Here is a 20573-nt window from a genome sequence, read left to right on the forward strand (position 1 = left end):
AACTAATAATTTTCTTAATCTATGTGCATAGCTTTAAAACGACTTATATTAAAAAACGGAGGGAGTAATAATTTTTTTTTCAACTACCATATTACATGTCTTTTAGCCGAAAAAACTACCATATTACATGTGTCAGTAGGTTTGACTTTTGTCTCAATATTGATAAAAATGTTTTAGTTTCACTCCATTTGTATTTTTTGGACGATTATTTTTTCAAGCTAACAAAACTATACATGAATCCTACGATCATCCCTAGTATACATATAGCTCATTTAAAAAAAAATTGATACATGCGTAAATATTTGATTTTACATTATCTGGTCCCAAGCAAGCAGGTAAACTAGTGTGCATTTTCCTTTTGTGCAAAAGCTTAGCGTGGCTTAGACAATTGAATGTTTTCTTTTTCGTATTCTTTTTCCTTTTTAGCTTTTCCCGGGAAAGTGATAGAAACTTTGTCTCCTCGTTGAAACATGAAACCTGCTCTAACATTCATCTTTCTTCTAACCAAAAAAAAGAAGCATGTTAGGCTTTGCTTCAAAACCCAGGAACCCGCCGGATGGATCCAAAGGTTTGAGAAACGGTCCCCCTTTTGCAGAATAGCAACTCATCATACAGGAATGATGACACATCCCTCTCCTTCTTTCTTTCTTCCACTCTTTTGTCTCATTTCTTGTATGAACATCCATAAAACCTTTGTCTTTATATGTTGCTACATCGCTCTCTCGCCGATCTGTTCCTCCTCGTCCAGTCCTTTTACTTCTCCTCACTCTCTGCACAAAAATTCAAAAAGACTTTTGCAGAGATGATGCTCTTTTAACAATGAGAATGGAAACGGTACAAGTTTTGAAACATCTGCATTTTAGATATCAAAGATTGTGATATATCTACAAGAACTAAATAATTTGAATATAGAAGGCGACAAAGACCAGCACTACGATTGGTTTGTGGCTGTGGTGGTCCTGTATCAATAATAAGAAAAGAACAAAGACTATAGAAACTACCCTTACGTTATCTTCTGCTCTGCTGAATTAGATTTGGTATCTACATCTCTAAGGCCCATGACCATATACAAAAGGCTTGATTGATTCTCTACAACAGAAGTGAGGCTTCTTCCATTTTGATACCCTAAGCACTTGGCAATGTGGAAAACAAGTATCTAATCCGTAGGCAATAATACACTAGTACAGAGGAAAAAACTTAGAAATAAAAGTAGAATCACAGACAGATCTTGTTACTAATGATCAGAACAATCATGGGCATCCATTGTAGATCCAAGAAGCAGAAGATGAAAACTTTTGTAAAATAAAAGAACCAGAGTAGCTTAAAATTATTTTGCCAGTGCACCAAGTTGATGAAGACACTAAACTGGTGAATGGTGATGATACAAAACAAAAGGGAACAGTAGGAAACTCTCTTGCCAACTTCTTGTGAATCAAATGACCAGAAACAAAAAAGAACTTGGTGGATTGTAAACTAAAACTGGAGCTAAGAAGAAGCAGCCAAAGGTTCCTCTACAGCAGATCCATCAGCTTTCATGGAGTAGAAGAGTTCAAGAACATCTGGATCATTACGGATATAGTCTGGGCACAAAGAGAGCAGATCCTGCGCCTCACTGTGCCTTGCAGACTTCATCATTGTTTCAAACACACGCATAACCACCGAGATAGATGGGAAATGATACGAGGTTATAGCCTTGAGAAAACTGTAAGCTTCGGAGCTTGTTCCAGTTTTCGAGAAGTAACTCATGAAAGGGTCAACGAAAGGAGGGAACCCATGATCTTTCATCATTGGTAGAAGACTCAAAGCTTCTTCAAACCCACCCTCACTAGCAATCTTCTTCGTCAGTAGATTACGCACCAAACACTTGTACGTTCCATGAAGAGGTTTGACCTGATTCTGCTTTACTTGTGAACTCAAAACCTTGTACGCATCTCTTACCTGATTCTTGTTGCAGTACGCATGAACCAACTTCTCAAACGCATAACCAGCATTTGACACTACTCCCTCTTTGCCAACCATTTTCTCAAAACTCGCTAAAGCTTCCTTAAGATCCCCGGAGTCACAGTACCCTTCAACAAGAGAAGCCATTGCCTTATCATCTAGCTTAGTCCCAGATGCTTCCATAAAGTCTACAAGCTCATCAGCTTCGTCTTTCTTTCCTTTACGACTAAGCTCTGATGCAATCATCCTCTGCAGATCACTACTTGGGAGATATCCTCCTTTCTTCATTGCTTTCAACACCTCATTGCTCTCAGCAACCCTATCCACGCTTACTAGGGACTTTAACACAGACTTCATCATACCATCCGTCAAAACGTTACCGTTTTTGGTATACGCCTCCACAGCTCTCGAAAACAACTCCGTATCTAAAACCTTGGCGGTCACAATCTTCTTAAGCAACAAAGATAAGCACTGTGAGGTCGGTTTGTTACTACCTGCCATAGCAATCTCAAACAAGTCAACAGCTTCTTCAATCAACTTACTCTGGCAAAACCTCGTAGAAACCGTAGCATAAGTCTCAATCTCCACCTCGTAAGCAGCGCTCTTCATCTCTCCAACCACGTTCTGAAACCTATCTAGAAACTTCTCCCTCCCCAAAACTCTAGCCACAGCGTTATACGTCTTCTCATCATGCTTAAAGAGACCAGACTCATCAACCCAACGGAAGAACAACAAAGCCTTCCTAGGCTCCACGTCAAGACTCTCCACAATCATCTTAACCAAATCACTCCCAAACTCAACGTTTAACTCTCTTATCCGCTTCTCCACGTCATCACTCCACTCTTCCTTCTCCACGACCTTACACACCTTAACACAATCATCATCCGACGGATCTAAAGGGAAGAGCTTTCTCAGCCTTACAAAGTCTTTCTCGAGTCCGTCTTTACGAAACTTGTCGCCGACTTTATCTCTAACGTTAGCGGACAAGCCGTGACCTTTCCTCTTCATGGAACTAACCAACCCCCAAAACTCGTCGACGAGCCCGTTCCCAGCGAGGATACGAAGCATCATGTTGTAGCTTTTCGAGGTGGGAGGAGAAGCCTCTTTGGCCCAATTGAAAAGCCTTTTAGCGGCGTCGGGGTTTGATTCGAGCTTTCTCAGAACTTTTAAAGCTAAGTCTTGGGTGAGGACGATGGAGCTAGACTCGAGCTCTTGCTTGATCTCGTCTTCGGAGCTCAATCTGGTGAAGATGTCGATCACGGTGGCTTCGGAAGCGGACTTCTCTGTTTTAACCGCGGGATCGGAGGAGAAGGTTCGAGTCGTGATTGGGGATCGTAAGCGAGGAAGATCTTGGCTTTGTTGCGGAGATCTGGGTTGGGAACGTGTGTGGAGGAAGGAAGAGATGGATCGGGTTGAAATGGAGGGTACCTGAAAGTGAGGAGAAGGAGAAGCACGGTGGATTCTGAGAAGCAGCAATCGCCATTGTTGATATCTCATCTCTGATTGGATCTGTGGATCTCGAAAGGTTGAGTCTTTTTGAGAAGGAGGAGGAACAGCGATTGAGAAATGTTTAGGGTTTTAGTGAGGATTTTGATTTTCGAGGCGAGGAAACACAGCTAGATGAGACAGAAGGTTCCATTTCGATGACGTGGAGGGAAAAAAAAACTTATAACTCGGGTTTTTGTGGACTATAGTTTTTAATTAGATCAGTATTTGCTTCAGGCCTGATTGCTTCTGTATTTTTCTTGTTTGGATTAGGGATTATTCTGTTTCTTTGGGCTTTTTACCCAATATCAATATAATTTTCTGAGTGTTAAATAAAAAGTATCAAGTTTTTATTTTCTTGTCTTGTGTATTTTTAAGAATGTTTTCTCTTTCTCTAATCCAAGTACGGTTTCTGTAACTTTGGTTTATTAATTTGATTTAACCAACATGCATGAGAAAACTCTAAAACATGAGAGGAGGAAGGTATATAAGTATCAAGGGAATGAATAATGAAGATAAGATATTTTTGGAACTTTAAATTATACATGTTTATTAGTTGGAAACTAAATACGTAAACATCCAAACATACAAATCTAAAGGGAGAAACATTAATTCAAATTTAAAAACACTAAACACAACAACAACAAGAACAAACTTTGACGAAGATGAGAATCAATACTCCCAATTTTATTTAAGTCCAAATTTAAAGGATTATTGTATAACATCCCACTTTGATTTCGAATCCGCTACTTGTTCATGCCGGTCTTCTCCTTCACAACATTGACAGCTCCCCCTGCGGTCTCCGATATCTTCTGTCCTGCCTATATAAGTAATACATATATATAGTTACAGTATAACAGATATGAGATCCATGAACATGTGAAGTAGATACGTATATTTATATACATATATGATTATATCATATGTATGGATCGCTTACGGTTTGAGCAGACGCTCCAGCAGAGGTAGCAGCATCCTTGACCTTGTCCATCAGCACATTAGACTTCTCCTATACACACCAAACGTATTTGTTGTGATATATAACGAATTTAAAAAAATTATCAACCAAGCTATATATATAAGATATTTATATAGACTGAAATATAGTCGTTTACTAAAGTTATATGCTACTTCCTGCTTCAAAATATATAGGATTTGTTGGTTCAAGAAAATTTATTGAGCAAGCTTTTCTCTATTTTTTTTTAGAAAGTGATTTTTTCAAATTTAGATAATTAAATGTGGTTGCCACGACTGTATTTTCAACCGCATCAACAACATTTGATCAAAGTATTATAGGGAGAAAGAGACCTCAGCACGACCAGCGGCTTGACCGGCTTGGAAGCTTTGCTTGTTGTCTGCCATTTTTCTTAGGAAGATATTTTTTTAGATGAACGTTGATGTGTTTTATGTTTTAGATTTGATGATGAGAGATGTGGGCTAAGAGTTTGTATTTATAGACCAAATACAGACACCTTTGTGGTACCATGTGTAATCTGAAACCAAGTCGGCGAGGTTTAGTGGTTCGTTTAGTTTTGCCTAACGTCGGTAGCTGTTTATTGGCGATGGTGAATTCCAAGTGTCTATTTTGGGACTGATATGGATATCAGAACTCTATGTATGTGGTTCTCTCGCATCAATATAACTCTTTAAAAAATATCTCGAATATATATAGATATTACGTAGCATTATTTCGTCTTCTAGTAATTTCTAATCTTTTGAACAAAAAAAAAAGTAATTTGTAATCCAGTAGAGATGCAGCTAAGTCTATGGATGTAATTAGAAATATGTAACGTGGGGTTTGTTGCATATGCGTTTGGCAAACATATTTCGTGTTATCTTTTGCGAAGAAATTATAAAGTTCGTGCGTTATGTGAATCCGGAACCATACAAAACACATGATTTAACTATTTTCAAACGAGAAGAAATGAGGTGTTTGGGAGACAATGATCATATATTATAATCAAACATATATGAGAAAAAGAAGCTTTACTATTATTACGTTCACGGCATAGTAGACGGGGAAATAGTTAGACGCACGCAGTTGTGTTCGGCTAGTTATCTGTTGCAGTTGCCAAACCAAACCCACCCATATTTCAAACTTTTATGAATCATGAATTTCTAACTCAAATCTAGTTTGAATGAAGAAACCGGTACAAATAATTCATATATATATATAAATATATTCTGCACTATAAGAGCATCTACAGAAACAACTTAAGAATTTTAAATATGAAGTTTTGCATACTTCGAAAACAATTTCAAAACTTTAAAATTTTAAATTCTTTCATATTTGAAGTCCTACTGTACAAAACTTGATATTTGAAGTTCCTTAATTTTAAGTCTTTATACAGTTATATGTTTTTCAAATTATCTTTCTAACTTTTATAGTCAATTTGTCTTTATAATTTTTAATCTTATGCAAAATACAATTATATTAATTACAGTAAAGCGAAATATTATACAAAACAATATTACAATACACATTTAATACTAACTACAAATCAAAGATACAAAAATATAAAATTGTATGAAATTTTTTATTACATAAACACGAAAGAACACGATTTTAACAACTTTTAGCATGTAATCTGCAAATAAAAACAAAAAGACTGTTATTATTTTCAAATGCATGTAATATGCTATTAAAATGTATCACCTTGCTAATTATAATGTGTGTAATATTTTTTGTTATATATTTTATTGCTAAATAAAAGTTTCATGATTTTTGTTAATTATTATCAATAAAAAAGACCATAGTAAAATATCTATCTTATTAAAACTCAAGTACAAAATTGGAGTGTTTGGAGACTTGAATAGGACTTTTAAAAATTTAGAGTGTTTGGAAACATGGATTGCAGTCTTTTAAAAAAAATATTTTTGTTTGAAAACAAGGATAGTAGTATTAAGAAAAAAAGTAATGGGCTTATGTTTTTTAAAAAAATTGAAAGTTATCTAGACCACTTTTAAAATATACCAAAATGGGTCAATCTAATTCTTTAAAAAAAAAATTTCTAAACTAACCATAAAACAAAATTTAAACTTTATATACATATTTCAAATCAAAATAATAATTCAAATTTGATTTATATCAAAAATTGATTCAAAAATATACATATATTCAAAAATGGATTTTTACTAAACTATTTTTCAATAACCATTATAAAAAAATATTGTCAATATATATAAGAAAAATATAATACAAAGCCCAATTTGAAATACCAACTCAAATTATGGTTTTCATATTTCATATTAAGTTTTAAAAATATAATATATGTAATTATTTATATGATGGTATGTATAAAATACTATTAATTATATGATTACTTATATGATGGTACATATAAAATACGATTAATTATATGATGATAAAATACGATATATAATAATGACTAGGGATGGGCTTTTGGATACCCATACGGGTTTAGTTCTGATCGGTTTGTATTTTGGGTTTTCGGGGTCAAAGATTTCAGCCTTATTAGAATGTTTCTAAATTTTGGTTTGAGTTCGATTTGGATCTTTGCGGGTTTGGTTTGGGTTTGGATAACTAATTTAAACTATTTTTAAAGTCTTAAATCATTATATATTTTAAATTTCTCAAAATGTATAAATAAAATAATATATTACGTATAAATTTGAATAACATATGTCATAATACTTAAGTTTAACATATCAATTGGCTTGATTTAAAATTTTGGATACGAAATCAATAATTATTTTAAGTATTTTTGGTGATTTGAGTATACTTTAACTATTTCAGATATTTACTTTTGACTATCTATATATATTTTCAAGTATTTAAACCAATTTAAAAGTATCATTTTTGATGTTTTATATACGTTAAATCTAAAAATAATTAATATATATAAGTATATAAATCTATTTTTAGATAAATTCGGATACCCAAATACTTCGGTTCGGATCAGATTCGGTTCTCTAAATAACAAAATTTTGAATAATTAGAATATTTAATCAATTTATGTTTGTGTTTGGTACTATATCTTTGGATCGGTATCGGTTATGTTCCTCAGATTCATTTTTTCAAATCCTAATAATTACATGAAAAACAAATATCAACATATTTTTCAAAATATACACCCGCGCGCCTGCGCGGGTCAAAATCTAGTAAAAAATTAAAAATAAAGTTTGAATTTTTTCTTTTGGAGATACTCCAAGTCATATTTTTGCCAAGTGATGTTGCTTTTGGAGATACTCCAAGTGATGTTTTTTTCTTCCAATTATGAAAATTAACTAGGTATTTTTAGTTACCATGCATGTTGACTAAGATTCTCATGTCATCAACGCTAAACCAGAACAATGTGTTACGAGATATAGTCAAGTAAACGAATCAGAACGGAATAAGCGTTCGGTGGTTGTCGTTGTGTGTATGCATATATATACGCAGACTCTTTAGATAGAAGCTGACAACAATGCCACTTTATGAAAAATGGATAATAAGGATTTACACGATTGTACAAGCCTTCATTGTATCACGAAAATGGTCTTATTGATAGATATTTCATAATATTCGATCATCTGAATACACAGAGACCAAACACAATTATTACTGGTTTTTAAGGAGAAAAAAACACAAAGGCAACATTATTATTTGAAACAACAAAACTAAACAAAAGAGCTTAGATTCCCTCTTCCTTCTCGTCCTCGCTAGTGCAGCTACTGTTGCTGCTCCACTCACATTTCAAAGTCGATCTCGGAGAACCACAGTACATTCCCAGCTTCTCGAACCTCTGATACATCACTGTTCCTCTCTCTTCTCCTAGAGACTCCACAGTTGTCTCCCTGCATCCGTAATCCTCCAGGTCCACAGAGAGACCAGAGTGGTCGTAGCTCTTCTGTGCGACGCTAGAGTGCACCGCTACTGAGAATTGCTTCGGCTCGAAGCAAGTTAGCACCCTTGAGACGAGTTGGCTCAAGTCCATGGTCGTGAAATCGTACCCCACTGCCTCAAAGCTAGCGTAGCTGAATCCATCTTCAGGGGTCACATGGATGGTGGAGATGGCGTCACCTTCGACGCTGTTCATCGAGTAGCCGCAGGGCTCGAACTCAAAGTCGCAGATTTGGGATTGAGGAAGTATCTTCCTGATACCAGAGTTATCCGTCATGGAGCCAGCAGAGCTCGACTCGTTCTTGAAGAACACAGATGCCTTGTCTTTATCCAGACCAGTCATACACATCTCGAGAGTGTAGACATTGTTGTCGCCGTTAGAGTTCTTGGCAGGAGCAGAAGCAGAGTAAACATGCCACTTCTTGGTTTCATCATCATCACCCATCAAGTACGCAACACTGCTCAAACCCATCTTAGCAAAATGCCCATCGAGCACAGAAACCTCTTCAGAGAAGTTACGGTGAGGGAACGGCTGACCTCCAGGGCAGAGGAAGCTTCCGCGAGTGTACCTCACGGACTTAACCTCGAGAGAAACCCCACCGGCCAACCTCAAGAGCGGCTCGATAGAGAGGAGAAGCTTCGTAGTCCCGCAAGTCTTGATGATGATCTTGTAAGGGAAGATAAAGAGGCTGGACTCGGAGAGGACGTAAGAGTCGAGTTCATCGTTGGAGAGAGAGGAAACGATGGTGCACTCAGCCGGTGCGAGGATCTCGTCGATCTGAGATTTGGACAAGGCCCGGAGTCCTTTCCCGTGAGTGTCGAGGAAGAGACTCGGCTCGAAGAAGGAGACTTCGAGACGCTTCTCGTAGCCTTCGAACCCGATTGCAGAGAGTGACATTGTGAGAGGAGGAAGTTAGGAACCAGAGCTGAAAGTAAACTGAAATTGTAAAGAAAGTTTAAACTACGAGGACTGTCTGAACTGAATGGTACTCAGGATGGCCTCTTCGCGCACTGCAACACACAAAACAAAAGGATTGTTATTTAACATTATTACAAAGGCTAATAACATGTTGAAAGGGTGACGTACGTTGGAGTAAACAGAAGATTTGAATTTCTTGATGCCACCGTTGGGACGAACGTCTTCAATGCTGTAACCGAGGGGAGCTTCGTAACATAAGGAACTAGACGACGACGACTTTTTATTACCACCTTTCGATTCCATCATAATCTCATTCACGCTCTTCTGTAACCACAACACAAATCTCACATTAGAGACTAATCATAATCAAGGTCGTGAACATGTAACACACATAGAACATTCAATGTTTCTGCATATCAACCGAATCATATGATTATCTAACAACATAGAACATTTTAAGTGATTCAACAATACAACAAATCCAGATATCTCACGAACACATTATCAGATTATTTCATCAGATCTAATTACAAAACGAACGTCAGAGACTTACATGTATATGAATATATTGATCTCGATCTGGAGTTTTTCGATCTCTTCTTTGTGTTCAATCAAACGAAACCTGAAACGATAAACAAACGCCAGATTCAATCAATCTATCGAAAAACAAGATAGATCTCTATGAAGCTAATCAAAACCAACCTGACTCAGAGAAAACCTCGAAACCCTAGTTTGTTAGCCGCTTATGATTTGGTGATGATGAAAAGAAAATGAGCTTTGTGAGATTAGGGGGGGAGTGAGTTGTTTATATAGGCTCAAGGTCAGATACGTTTGTGAGGCTATTAGGTCTCCGCCGAATGACGTTATTGTCCCTCTTGTTGGGCTTTTTTACGAAAAGCCCCCTACTCACTTTTGCTTTTTGTGGAAAGATTGTAGGCGGTGAGATTTGCGTGACGATTCTTGGCCACACGAATTAAAGTGCAACAAATCTTTTTGTTAATTAGCTTTTAATGTCAACAAATTAACTACTCAGTTTAAGATTTATTTATTATTAATACTATAAGTATCACAAAATGTCAAAAATTATATAAACGATACACGCCTTGACACGTGTATTATTGAAGTAGCTCACGTTCAAGGCTTTGGTATTTGGGACGTTTCTTGACCACGAAAAGATCACAGGGATAAATCGCGACTATTCCTGGCCACGAAAAAAATATAACAGCGGATGATTGATTTGTTATAAGTTAAAACAAGAATATTTGATTTAATTTAAAGATTAGTTAGCGTTTTAGATCTGAACCACAAAAACTGCTGTTAAAGAAAAGAGATGTATCGGCCAATTATATGATGGCACGTGTAATATTCGAGGTGACACGTGTCGTGTTTGAGACGACACGTTCAGATTTCGATACTCACAAGAAAGAGACAGGTGCGAAGAACGTGAGCTGTTTACGTTCTTGTTGGGCCCCCAGAGAATCTAATTCTGTGCGGGTAGAACTCTCTTTTCGGTCTATTGGCAATGACCAAAATGGCCCTGTTACCATCGTCTTCGCGTAGGTCAAAAGCGAGGTGGAAAAGTAAATAAAGTAACCAATAAATACGTGCTTTTCAATCAAAACTCGCCAAGAATTAAACAAAATGAGAAACACAGGATTATATATAGTGTGCCAAAACTAAAAGTATTCTCGCATATTCACTTAAAAAAAAAATAATTAGTAAGCGAACACTTTTGAAAGGTTGGTCAACTAACTAGCGTTTTTGGTAGAAATAACTGCTTTTATCAAGAGTTACTGGAATGTCTATGTTTAGACTCGTGATGTACGTGTCGTGTCGCACACAAGAAAACAAAGATTAGTGATGTACGTGTATTAACCTATAACTTTTGCGTTTTTTTCATGCATGAATACAAGTATAAAGCTATCAGCCTATCATGTACAGTAAACAATGCTGTTTTCCAAATAAAACTTAAAAGTTATATATGCAATTGTGTTTCTAGCATTCAACATTTCTTTCTTATACTTCCATTAGCTCGACTTAGTTCAAAACCATGAGTGTTAGTACCATTTAGTGTATTTAACATGAATCTTAAAATGTGCTACATATACTGCTGTTTCTTACATGTAAAACTAGTATAGTACATATAACAGCAAAACACAGAGATAACTTGATGAATCCAAACTTATTTTTTACAGAAGAAAGAAAAACTACTACCATTTCTTCACAAAATGAGTTGCGAACAATAATGAGAGAAAGAAATAAATCCATAACTAAGAGACCCTGGGCCTGGGGCTCCAGGAACCAAGATCATCAAACACTATATAATTGAACCGGGTTTGCCATTTGAGCCGGTTTAGCAACGGCCTCCTAATGATCCTGTTTTATTTCTTCCAAACGCTTTGCTACCTGGAGATTCATAACAAAGTTTATTCTCAACTGATTACATTTCAAGCATCTTGTTTTGGTTTTCACAACCCATTACTTCATATCACATCGATAACCATTACGCGTATTAAGAAGACATTCGGGTCCGATATCCAATTTCTCATAACTCAATATCCGTGTTTTGCCACTTCTGTTCGGATTTTGGTTGGTCGGGTTTGAGTACATGTTCGAATAAAATGCCTATGCGTAGTTACAAGTTTATTGATGGCAGAACCAGAGATGGTGGTTACATTTCATTTGAAGTTTCAATATGAACTCTGGCGACAAGTTTTTGAAACTAAAAAACAGGACATATTGTCCTTACTTCTTTGCAGGGTTTCCTCTGTCCAGACTTCTTCTTGGGCTTGCTGTAACCACTCAACCCATTCTAGAAGAATAATAGCCCACCTATCTGAGCCCAATCACAATAATGATAGGATCAAATGGTTACGCAAGTCTGGGGTATCAATAGCCCTCATCTCCGTGGCCAAACCCAAAAAAAAAAGGACCTTTAAAATCATAACTGAGTACGATAGTGGCGTTCCAGCTTCCACGTCACGTGTCTGCGGACAAAAAATACACCAACAAAGATGTTGATATTCTTACCAGCATTTTGGATAAATACAGTTGTTGTCTTTTGTAGTCTTGTAAGAAAATATTATTCCCATTACAACAACAAAAAGCTCGTAACATTTACAAAACGGCCTTTCACATATATATACATATGTATCTAACAGAAGGATGATATGATCGCCTCAACAGCAACAACGTTATGAACCTTATCCAAAGAATGGTGATCTAGTGGCTTGGCGTCCCCATTGGTATTTACAAACCTTTATTGGTCATCTTCTTTTCGGCCATTTATAAAAGATAATTCTATATAAATGAAAGAACGATTTTTCAAAAGTAATCTAATGTTTCTTACCTTGTGGTTAAAGTAATAGCGACTAACCAAAATCAATCCCATATGGCTGCTGAAACGAACTCATGTATGTTTAGCCGACGACTCCCAATTATACTTAACTTGTTTGTCAAAGAGTCGGAAAGTATGACATGCAATTCACAATATATGATTTAAGATTATTATCTTGTGGCACCTACAAAGGAATCAAATCAACAAAGATTAAAACATATCACTTAAAGAAAAAGAAGATGCCTATCTAAATATCATCTAAACGTCCAAATTGCCGACAAAAACGTCCAAATTACAGAATAGTTCATCACCATTGTGAATATTAATCTTTTTGATTGAGTACTTTAATTTTTGTGCAAGTTATTTTGCAATAATCATAACTCATAATTTAGATGTGACACCTACTCGTTTTTTGTAAGAAAAAAATTCACAAATTGTTCATGATTAAATAATTCACAACATATAAACAAACTGGCCACAAGTCTGAGATAATCTTGATTTGTTTTCTTCCTCAAAATCTATCTTCCTTCTCTCCCTAGCTTCCCTACAATGGAGCTTCTACACTCTGCAGCCATTCCAAGCAAACAAAAGCTACTCATTGTAGTGACCATTTCCATATCTCTTTTCACCATCATCCCTCTTCTCTACCCTTTTGTTGAAGACCCTAACTTCTTCCTCAAGCTACAACATCCAAGCCAAACCAGCATCGTCAAGCTCCAAGACAGTGTTGCAACCCGACGCGGAAGCTGCGACATATTCTCGGGAGAGTGGGTTCTTAACCCTGAGGCACCTTACTACACCAACACCACGTGCTGGGCGATACATGAACACCAAAACTGCATGAGGTTCGGAAGACCTGACACGGACTTCATCAAGTGGAAATGGAAACCCCATGGATGTGAAGATGACTTGCCGGTTTTTGATCCGCTTCGGTTTCTTGAGACCGTGAGAGGTAAAACCATGGCGTTTGTTGGTGACTCTGTTAGCAGAAACCACATGCAGTCTTTGATATGTCTTCTCTCTCAGGTAACACAATCTCACACTGTATACTAACTGTTCTATTTCTTGTAAGTGAATAGTAAGTTCACAATCCTCAACAGAAATTTATTTGTTGGTAAATATTGCTTAATTTAGGATTTAAACCTGTTTTTGCAACGTTTTGAATTTAGTTATAGATTTAGTCTGCTCTCAGTTAGAATGATGATTTAACTTAGTGTTCCTGTTGCTCAAAAAAAAAATATTATTCCTAATAAAATAAGAAAGTTGATACATATATGACGTAAACCGATCGGAGTCTAGCTTATTTTGTCACTAAACCCTTTGTAGACGGTTTTAAATTCAAGGTCCAAAAGCATATAAATCACTAAATCACAATTTAGTACTCAATGCAGCAAATAAAAATCATTTAACTACGCTTGACGTCGAAGTAACATTCTAATCGATAAACTAGAATCATTAGATCATATGTATAGTTTAATTAATAGTCGAAGTTACACTTTTGATAAAGTAGTATAAACGAAGTGAGATGGGCATCATTACTGTGATCATTTACCATTATATTAAGAAGTTTGTGTGTGTGTATATACATACATTTTACATGTATGTTAGTTACCTAAGCCTGATAAATCATATAACCACTCAATTATTAATATTTTTTAAAAAATTATTGGTTCACCTGTGCCACAATGATTGAAACAATGTTTTCCTACACTGGAAAAGTAATAATGAAACATTAATGGGAAGTTTGTCCAGTGATATAATATGTTTTAAGCTTTTAATCAAATAGTTTACTTTTTCCTTGCATAAAATTAGTTTACTTGTGTGTAAAGATTCTTGCTAAAAAAAGTAGACTTGACATTGACATTTCCACAGAGTCCATGGGTCATCTTAGCTAATTAACAAACTGAATAATTAAATTGCATAAACATTATTAAACAGTGGTGCATGGTCCAGCCTTTTTGTTATAATTCGATTTGTTTTTTGTGCATTGGAAATCGAATCTTAACTTATTGGGTTCGTTCTCAGTTTCTCAAGACTAAAGTAGAATTAACATTTTCAGGTTGAATATCCAGTCGATGCTTCAGTTAACACTAGCGATTATTTCAAAAGATGGACGTACGAGACATACAATTTCACCATCGCTCCATTTTGGTCAACACACTTGGTAAAGTCCACAGAACCCGAACCGGGCAAGACAGAGCATAGTGTTTTTGATCTATACCTCGATGAAGCAGACGAGCGTTGGACAGCAGAGATAGGAGACTTCGACTACGTGATCATCTCCTCAGGCCATTGGCATTACCGACCATCGGTCTACTACGAGAACAATACCATCATTGGTTGCCGTTATTGCCAATTACCAAACATAACCGACTTCTCGATGTTTTACGGGTACAGAAAAGCGTTTAGAACAGCGTTTAAAGCGATCTTGGATACGGAGACATTCGAGGGCGTTTTGTATTTACGTACGTTTGCACCATCGCATTTCGAGGGTGGGTTATGGAACGAAGGAGGGAACTGTCTGAGGAGAGGACCTTATCAGAGGAACGAGACTCAAGACGATGTGACGATGAAGCTACACAGGATTCAGGTGGAAGAGTTTGAGAGAGCTGAAGTAGAAGCCAAGAGGAAAGGGAAGAGGTTTAGACTATTAGATACGACTCAAGCGATGTGGCTTAGGCCCGATGGTCACCCGAGCCGCTACGGTCATCTTCCTGAGGCTAATGTCTCGTTGTACAACGACTGTGTCCACTGGTGCCTGCCTGGTCCGATAGATAACCTAAATGACTTCTTACTCGCTATGATTAAGAGAGAAGAAGAGAAAGGACTATTGGCTCAAGTTCGGAAAATGATGTCCTAATGCCAAAACCGAAAGTCTTTCCTGCTCTGTTTTTTAATTGGATTTAATGAATAGTCAAATATTGTCCATGATTATTTGATCACCACGAGTTCAACATTAGCCATCACAATTATATATATAATTTATAAATGGTTAAGATAGAAGAATACAAAGAACTTATTGACTCTAAGTCGAAAATGATGTCCTAATGACCAAAACCACAAATCTTCCTGCTCTGTTTTTTATTGAATTTAATGAATAGTCAAAAAATTCCCTCATTATTTGACCACCACAAGCTCACCATCACCAACCATAATTATACATAAACATATATACATATTTTATGATAAAAAATAACATATAACTATATAATACAGCTTCTTAAAAATAACTTCCATTCGATTTATTCACTACTATCAAATTCAAACTATTTTCTTTGTTACGTTTCGGTTTAAAATGGTTTGATTTACTAAATTGAGCTACCTAGGCTATTGTTATTTTGTTGACATTTTATGAGCTATAATTGTTGGTAATCCTTTCAATGCCATAGATTTCTTTCCAGTCCAAATACAATAAATGTTTAATTTCAAATCTAAGTTTCCTAATCTGATTGTTACTATAAATTTTTTTTGATTCAAAATTCACATCCCATAAATAAAACTATAGAAGAAAATATGATATAATACATCAATTACCAATATAAAAATTTAAGTTATATAATTTATAATATTCATTTAAACTCTTTATATAATTGAATAATTTTTAATAAAAATAAACGTCAGAATTAAAAATTGTTAGGTGTATATAAGTCCGCACAAGGTGGAGACATCAACTAGTATATACATACATTATTTTTATGATATAACCAGGCACCATAGTCATGGAGCTTCATTTGTTTGCAATGCTTCAAAGAACACCACGAGTTGCACTTACATTATCACTTGTTCTATTTTCCCTCACAATAGTCCCTGCTTTATATTCTCTCATAGCCAATCCAACCTTACCTCTACTGATCTCATCATCCGAGACTGATGGCCCCTTTCCATCGGATCATATGCATCCATCTGTTCGGATTCTACCACCCGTGGATAGTCCCATTCCCGCTCCACTCAATTATACAAGACATCGGAAGTCTTCATATCACTCGCCCCCAGTCACAACGTCAACATCAAGGACGCAGATAAGAGATGATGAGCAGAGGTGTGATCTTTTCAAAGGGGAATGGATACCAAACGAAGAATCACCATACTATAACAACGCAACTTGCTGGGCGATACAGGAGCACCAGAACTGCATGAAGTTCGGGAGACCGGACACAGGGTTCATGAGATGGAGGTGGAAGCCGGACGGCTGCGACCTCCCCATCTTTGATCCTAATGAGTTTTTAGAAATGGCTAGAGGGAAGTCCATGGGGTTTGTTGGTGATTCCATTAGCAGAAACCAAGTCCAGTCTCTCTTGTGCCTTCTCTCTAGGGTAAAATCTAATTTTCAATGATCACCACTCAACCAACATCTCTCTATGTGTTTGACTTTTTTTCTTTCTCATTTCCTTGTAGGTGGAATATCCTGAAGACATTTCTTCTTCACCAGACACAGCTTTCAAAGTATGGAACTACACATCCTATAACTTCACTCTACATGTCATGTGGTCACCGTATCTAGTGAAGACTACTAAAGCTGACCCAACAGACCCGGAGTGCAACCTGTTCAACCTATACCTAGACGAGTATGATACCAAGTGGACGAGCCAGATCAACCAGCTTGACTACCTGGTTATATCATCAGGCCACTGGTTTTACCGGCCTGTTATTTTCTACGAAAACGAAACAATCTCCGGATGCCAATACTGCGCGTTACCAAACACAACTCAGTTGCCTCTGTACTACGGATACAGGAAGGCTTTAAGAACATCTCTAAGAGCTATACTCGAGAATTTCAAGGGTTTGGCAGTTTTGAGGAGTTTTTCTCCTCAGCATTTCGAAGGTGGACCCTGGGACAAAGGTGGCGACTGTGTAAGGACACGACCTTACAGAAGAAACGAGACGATACCCGAAGGTGCAGATCTCAAGATTCACGACATTCAACTAGAGGAATTTAGAGCTGCTGAAGAAGAGATGAAGAAGAAGGGCTTGAGACTGAGGCTGATGGACACGACACAAGCAATGCTACTTCGACCAGATGGGCATCCTGGGAGATATGGCCATCTCCAGACTGCAGAGGTGAGTTTAAGAAATGATTGTATCCATTGGTGCCTCCCGGGACCGATTGATTCTTGGAATGATATCTTGCTGCAAATGATGAAGACAGAGAAGTAGAAACCATCCCTCAAGAATGAGTAGATGAGACCAATATCTTAAATCAACACAAAATTGTAAAGAAAGATTATTGTAGGAGTCTTAGTATTTGATTGCTATGTATTTTATATGCAGTGTTATGATTCCATTGCGCAAACTAAAAGCGCAATAGAGTTCTTTTATACATGATACCTCAAAAGGAAATCTTGATGAAAACAAGGACTTGCAGAGCCAAAATGTAGACGACAAAAGCTGACCTGAGATACATAAGCCTTGTTTGGGTCTCAGTTCTTGTAGCAGTTGAATATGGAAGGTAGGAGTGAGCATCAACTTCATGGTCTGATCCAAATCCTCTATCTGAATTTGTTCTTTTGAATCTGTTCCTTGCTGCGTTCCCCTCAACGTTGAAGCTCTCATATCTTCTCCACAAAGTGTTCAGTCTCTCTAATTCCATCTCATTCGAATGAATCTCACCAACGATCCCCTCTGCTTGTGCCTGATAGGCATATCAAAGGCCTCTGTTAAGAGACAGTCTAAATGGAAAATGAAGATTGATATAGCTTGAGATTGACCTGCTTTGCAGCTAATTGCTCGATTAGAGTATGGAGTTGTTTATCCAGTGTCTTCTCTCTCTGAGCTGTGAAAGCAAAACCTTCCCAGTCAGATAATGCAAATGAAACTTTTCAGGCTATTAACCTTTCTAACGGAACCAAAAACAGATCTATATAGGGTCTTTACTGAAAATAAGCCATCTAACATATTTTTTTGACTTTTGTAGGTTGGAGACTTAATAATTACTAATTTTACTGAATGTTGATATCTATTAGTAATTTAACCACAAATCAAACTGAAGTTTCTCGTGTGAGAACATGAAGAGTTGATGACGATAAGTACCTGGAGAAGGCAGCTTGAGTGCTCTTTCCTGGATAACAGCCCAACTCCTCTCTAACTCCTGAACCTTCTCTTCCATTGAACTCTACAGAATCAAATAACTTACACTGCATCAAGATTAGAGAACTCCATGCAAATGAAAAGTAAAAATGAAAACTAACCAAATCGTTCTTTTTGCTCTCCAACTTCTGTAACATAACAGACTTCATGGCCTCTGTACCAGCTCCATCTATACCATTCCCATCAGACTGAATAACAGATTCACCAGAGCCTTTGGAATGCTTTTCATCTAGAGAAGCTTCTTTCTCGGCTTTCAAGCTCACCTCAACATCTTCAAGCTCCTGCAACCCCATATTATATCAAGCAGGTTCAAAATGGTAACAAGCCAAGGATCAATCATCTTTATATCTTATAAACTCACCTTCAACTTTCTAAGAAGAGAATCAACTTCGTCCTTTTTCTCTTCTATCTTTGCCTCACAGATTGATATCGCATTCTCATATGCACTATTCTCTTCTAGCAACGTCTGCTCTCTCACTTGTGCCTAATTGCATCCATCACTCAATAACTCATCTCGATCAAGTTCTATCGAATCAAAAGTACCTGTTCACGAGTGGCGGAGTGGGAATCAAGCTGAAGAGTGAGAGCTGCATTGGAGGCTAACGAGTGAGCATGAAGGTGAGGCAGCCGCTGGGAGATATCCGGCGGTGGCAATCTGAGCCGCAGATCTTGGATCGAACGGCTGAGCGTTGTCGCTTTACGGCCAAGCTCATCGACGTGTTTCTGCTGCTCATCCGTGAACACTAACGGGATCCGATCCTTCTCGTCGCTTCCATCTCTTCCGTTTTTAGCGACGACGTCGGCGGCTCAAGCTAGTAGTCCCGCCATCTCGTCGTCTCCGTTGCTCTTTGGTCTAACAGAGAGTGAGTGAACTCGCAAGGTGTTTAAACCGGTTTAGTTTTGTTGATTCTTTAATTGGTTCGGTTTGGATTAAATTGGGTATGAATAGAAGGGAACATGCAAAATGGCTTTCTATACCCGTCGTATATTAGTGGATAATTATTTGTTAGGGCAAATCTCCAAAATAGCACTAAATTTTTTTTTTTTTTGAAACACCACATGCATTCATTACTTAACCAAAGTTAGGTGCGACATTTAAGCCAAGTTCAGCAGATAACACCTGCTTTGCTACCAGATCAGCATCTTTGTTTCTCACACGAGAAATCCAAGAAAAAGAAAAGAACTCAAAAGATAGAACAACAGATTTAATATCTGTAACGATTCCGCAAATCTCCAAAATAGCACATTTCTAAGTTTATATCACAAAAATAACACTCAAAAACTAAAATAACCAAAATAGCATTTTATCTTTTGAAAATTTTAAATTTTTTTATTTTTAAAAATATGAAATCTTATCCCCAAAACCTCACTTCTCAACTCTAAACTCTAAAACCTAAACTCTAAACTCAAAATCCTAAATTTTAAATCATAAACCCTATCCCTTAAGTGCTATTTTTGTGACTTTTGGCCTTGAGTGTTAGTTTGAAAACAAAAACTTGATTTAGTGTTATTTTGGTCTTTTTGTTTATTTCTTATGCTTGTGAAAAGAAAACGTTGATGTCATTGCAGTTTGCCATTGCGTGCAGAGCAGCAGAGGTGTGATCTTTTTCGACGGGGAATTAAAAAAATGCTTAAAAATTGGTTGTACATTATTAAAAAGCAATAAAGTATTCAAGGATTGCAAACAAGAAAAATGTTACCAACAATGACTGTGAAGAATATATTTTAGTATTCGTTATCATTGTATATATTACAACACGAGATTCAGCCATATTAATTAAAAAAGTTATGTCACAAAACAGTTCAACACCTCATATGGTTGTAGATTTTTTTGACATACAAGTTGATTTTTTTTTATACATAGTTAACTTCAGCATGAAGCAACTCTATATTGCATTCATGTGAAGAATTGATAAATCTACGAGTTAAATTGTATAAAAGTATCAGAATTTATATAGTTAATT

General features: G+C 36.7%; 6 protein-coding genes across 6 annotated transcripts; 2 read left to right on the forward strand and 4 right to left on the reverse strand.

Moving 5' to 3' along the window:
- Positions 1–1182: 1182 nt before the first annotated feature.
- Positions 1183–3774, reverse strand: LOC106372191 (pentatricopeptide repeat-containing protein At5g15980, mitochondrial). Its single transcript, XM_013812352.3, has one exon. It carries the CDS (start codon positions 3436–3438, stop codon positions 1486–1488), a length of 1953 nt encoding a protein of 650 aa, XP_013667806.2. The 5' UTR covers positions 3439–3774; the 3' UTR covers positions 1183–1485.
- Positions 3775–3929: 155 nt separating this feature from the next.
- On the reverse strand, positions 3930–4929 carry LOC106370572 (stress-induced protein KIN2). The gene is made up of 3 exons (XM_013810574.3): positions 4735–4929; positions 4367–4435; positions 3930–4247 (listed from the first exon to the last, which is right to left on the reverse strand). The coding sequence occupies exons 1-3, from the start codon at positions 4786–4788 to the stop codon at positions 4173–4175; spliced, it is 198 nt and encodes a 65-aa protein (XP_013666028.1). The 5' UTR covers positions 4789–4929; the 3' UTR covers positions 3930–4172.
- A 2982-nt stretch (positions 4930–7911) lies between these two features.
- On the reverse strand, positions 7912–10024 carry BNAA10G18370D (S-adenosylmethionine decarboxylase proenzyme 2). Its single transcript, XM_013812350.3, has 4 exons — positions 9891–10024; positions 9742–9810; positions 9357–9512; positions 7912–9280 (listed from the first exon to the last, which is right to left on the reverse strand). Exon 4 carries the CDS (start codon positions 9165–9167, stop codon positions 8061–8063), a length of 1107 nt encoding a protein of 368 aa, XP_013667804.3. The 5' UTR covers positions 9168–9280; positions 9357–9512; positions 9742–9810; positions 9891–10024; the 3' UTR covers positions 7912–8060.
- Positions 10025–12369: 2345 nt separating this feature from the next.
- On the forward strand, positions 12370–15467 carry LOC106372186 (protein trichome birefringence-like 19). Its single transcript, XM_013812347.3, has 2 exons — positions 12370–13551; positions 14585–15467. The coding sequence occupies exons 1-2, from the start codon at positions 13075–13077 to the stop codon at positions 15383–15385; spliced, it is 1278 nt and encodes a 425-aa protein (XP_013667801.2). The 5' UTR covers positions 12370–13074; the 3' UTR covers positions 15386–15467.
- A 631-nt stretch (positions 15468–16098) lies between these two features.
- LOC106372185 (protein trichome birefringence-like 21) lies at positions 16099–17842 on the forward strand. Its single transcript, XM_013812346.3, has 2 exons — positions 16099–16838; positions 16921–17842. The coding sequence occupies exons 1-2, from the start codon at positions 16245–16247 to the stop codon at positions 17677–17679; spliced, it is 1353 nt and encodes a 450-aa protein (XP_013667800.2). The 5' UTR covers positions 16099–16244; the 3' UTR covers positions 17680–17842.
- LOC106372188 lies at positions 17677–19489 on the reverse strand. Its single transcript, XM_013812348.3, has 6 exons — positions 19153–19489; positions 18971–19093; positions 18711–18890; positions 18553–18634; positions 18231–18295; positions 17677–18154 (listed from the first exon to the last, which is right to left on the reverse strand). Exons 3-6 carry the CDS (start codon positions 18756–18758, stop codon positions 17852–17854), a joined length of 498 nt encoding a protein of 165 aa, XP_013667802.2. The 5' UTR covers positions 18759–18890; positions 18971–19093; positions 19153–19489; the 3' UTR covers positions 17677–17851.
- Positions 19490–20573: the final 1084 nt, after the last annotated feature.

This window comes from Brassica napus, chromosome A10, assembly GCF_020379485.1.
Source record: "Brassica napus cultivar Da-Ae chromosome A10, Da-Ae, whole genome shotgun sequence".
Classification (NCBI taxonomy): domain Eukaryota; kingdom Viridiplantae; phylum Streptophyta; class Magnoliopsida; order Brassicales; family Brassicaceae; genus Brassica; species Brassica napus.

Bases quoted from the DNA above. Each gene is read 5' to 3' on its own strand.
- LOC106372191 (XM_013812352.3), bottom strand. From the start codon at position 3,438: ATGAGATATCAACAATGGCGATTGCTGCTTCTCAGAATCCACCGTGCT.
- LOC106370572 (XM_013810574.3), bottom strand. From the start codon at position 4,788: ATGGCAGACAACAAGCAAAGCTTCCAAGCCGGTCAAGCCGCTGGTCGT. The intron at 4,436-4,734 runs GTCTCTTTCTCC...TGGTGTGTATAG, and splicing joins AAGCCGCTGGTCGTGCTGAG to GAGAAGTCTAATGTGCTGAT. The intron at 4,248-4,366 runs GTAAGCGATCCA...TTACTTATATAG, and splicing joins CTGGAGCGTCTGCTCAAACC to GCAGGACAGAAGATATCGGA.
- BNAA10G18370D (XM_013812350.3), bottom strand. From the start codon at position 9,167: ATGTCACTCTCTGCAATCGGGTTCGAAGGCTACGAGAAGCGTCTCGAA.
- LOC106372186 (XM_013812347.3), top strand. From the start codon at position 13,075: ATGGAGCTTCTACACTCTGCAGCCATTCCAAGCAAACAAAAGCTACTC. The intron at 13,552-14,584 runs GTAACACAATCT...TAACATTTTCAG, and splicing joins TGATATGTCTTCTCTCTCAG to GTTGAATATCCAGTCGATGC.
- LOC106372185 (XM_013812346.3), top strand. From the start codon at position 16,245: ATGGAGCTTCATTTGTTTGCAATGCTTCAAAGAACACCACGAGTTGCA. The intron at 16,839-16,920 runs GTAAAATCTAAT...ATTTCCTTGTAG, and splicing joins TCTTGTGCCTTCTCTCTAGG to GTGGAATATCCTGAAGACAT.
- LOC106372188 (XM_013812348.3), bottom strand. From the start codon at position 18,758: ATGAAGTCTGTTATGTTACAGAAGTTGGAGAGCAAAAAGAACGATTTG. The intron at 18,635-18,710 runs GTTAGTTTTCAT...TTGATTCTGTAG, and splicing joins AGAGCAAAAAGAACGATTTG to AGTTCAATGGAAGAGAAGGT. The intron at 18,296-18,552 runs GTACTTATCGTC...TTGCTTTCACAG, and splicing joins ACTCAAGCTGCCTTCTCCAG to CTCAGAGAGAGAAGACACTG.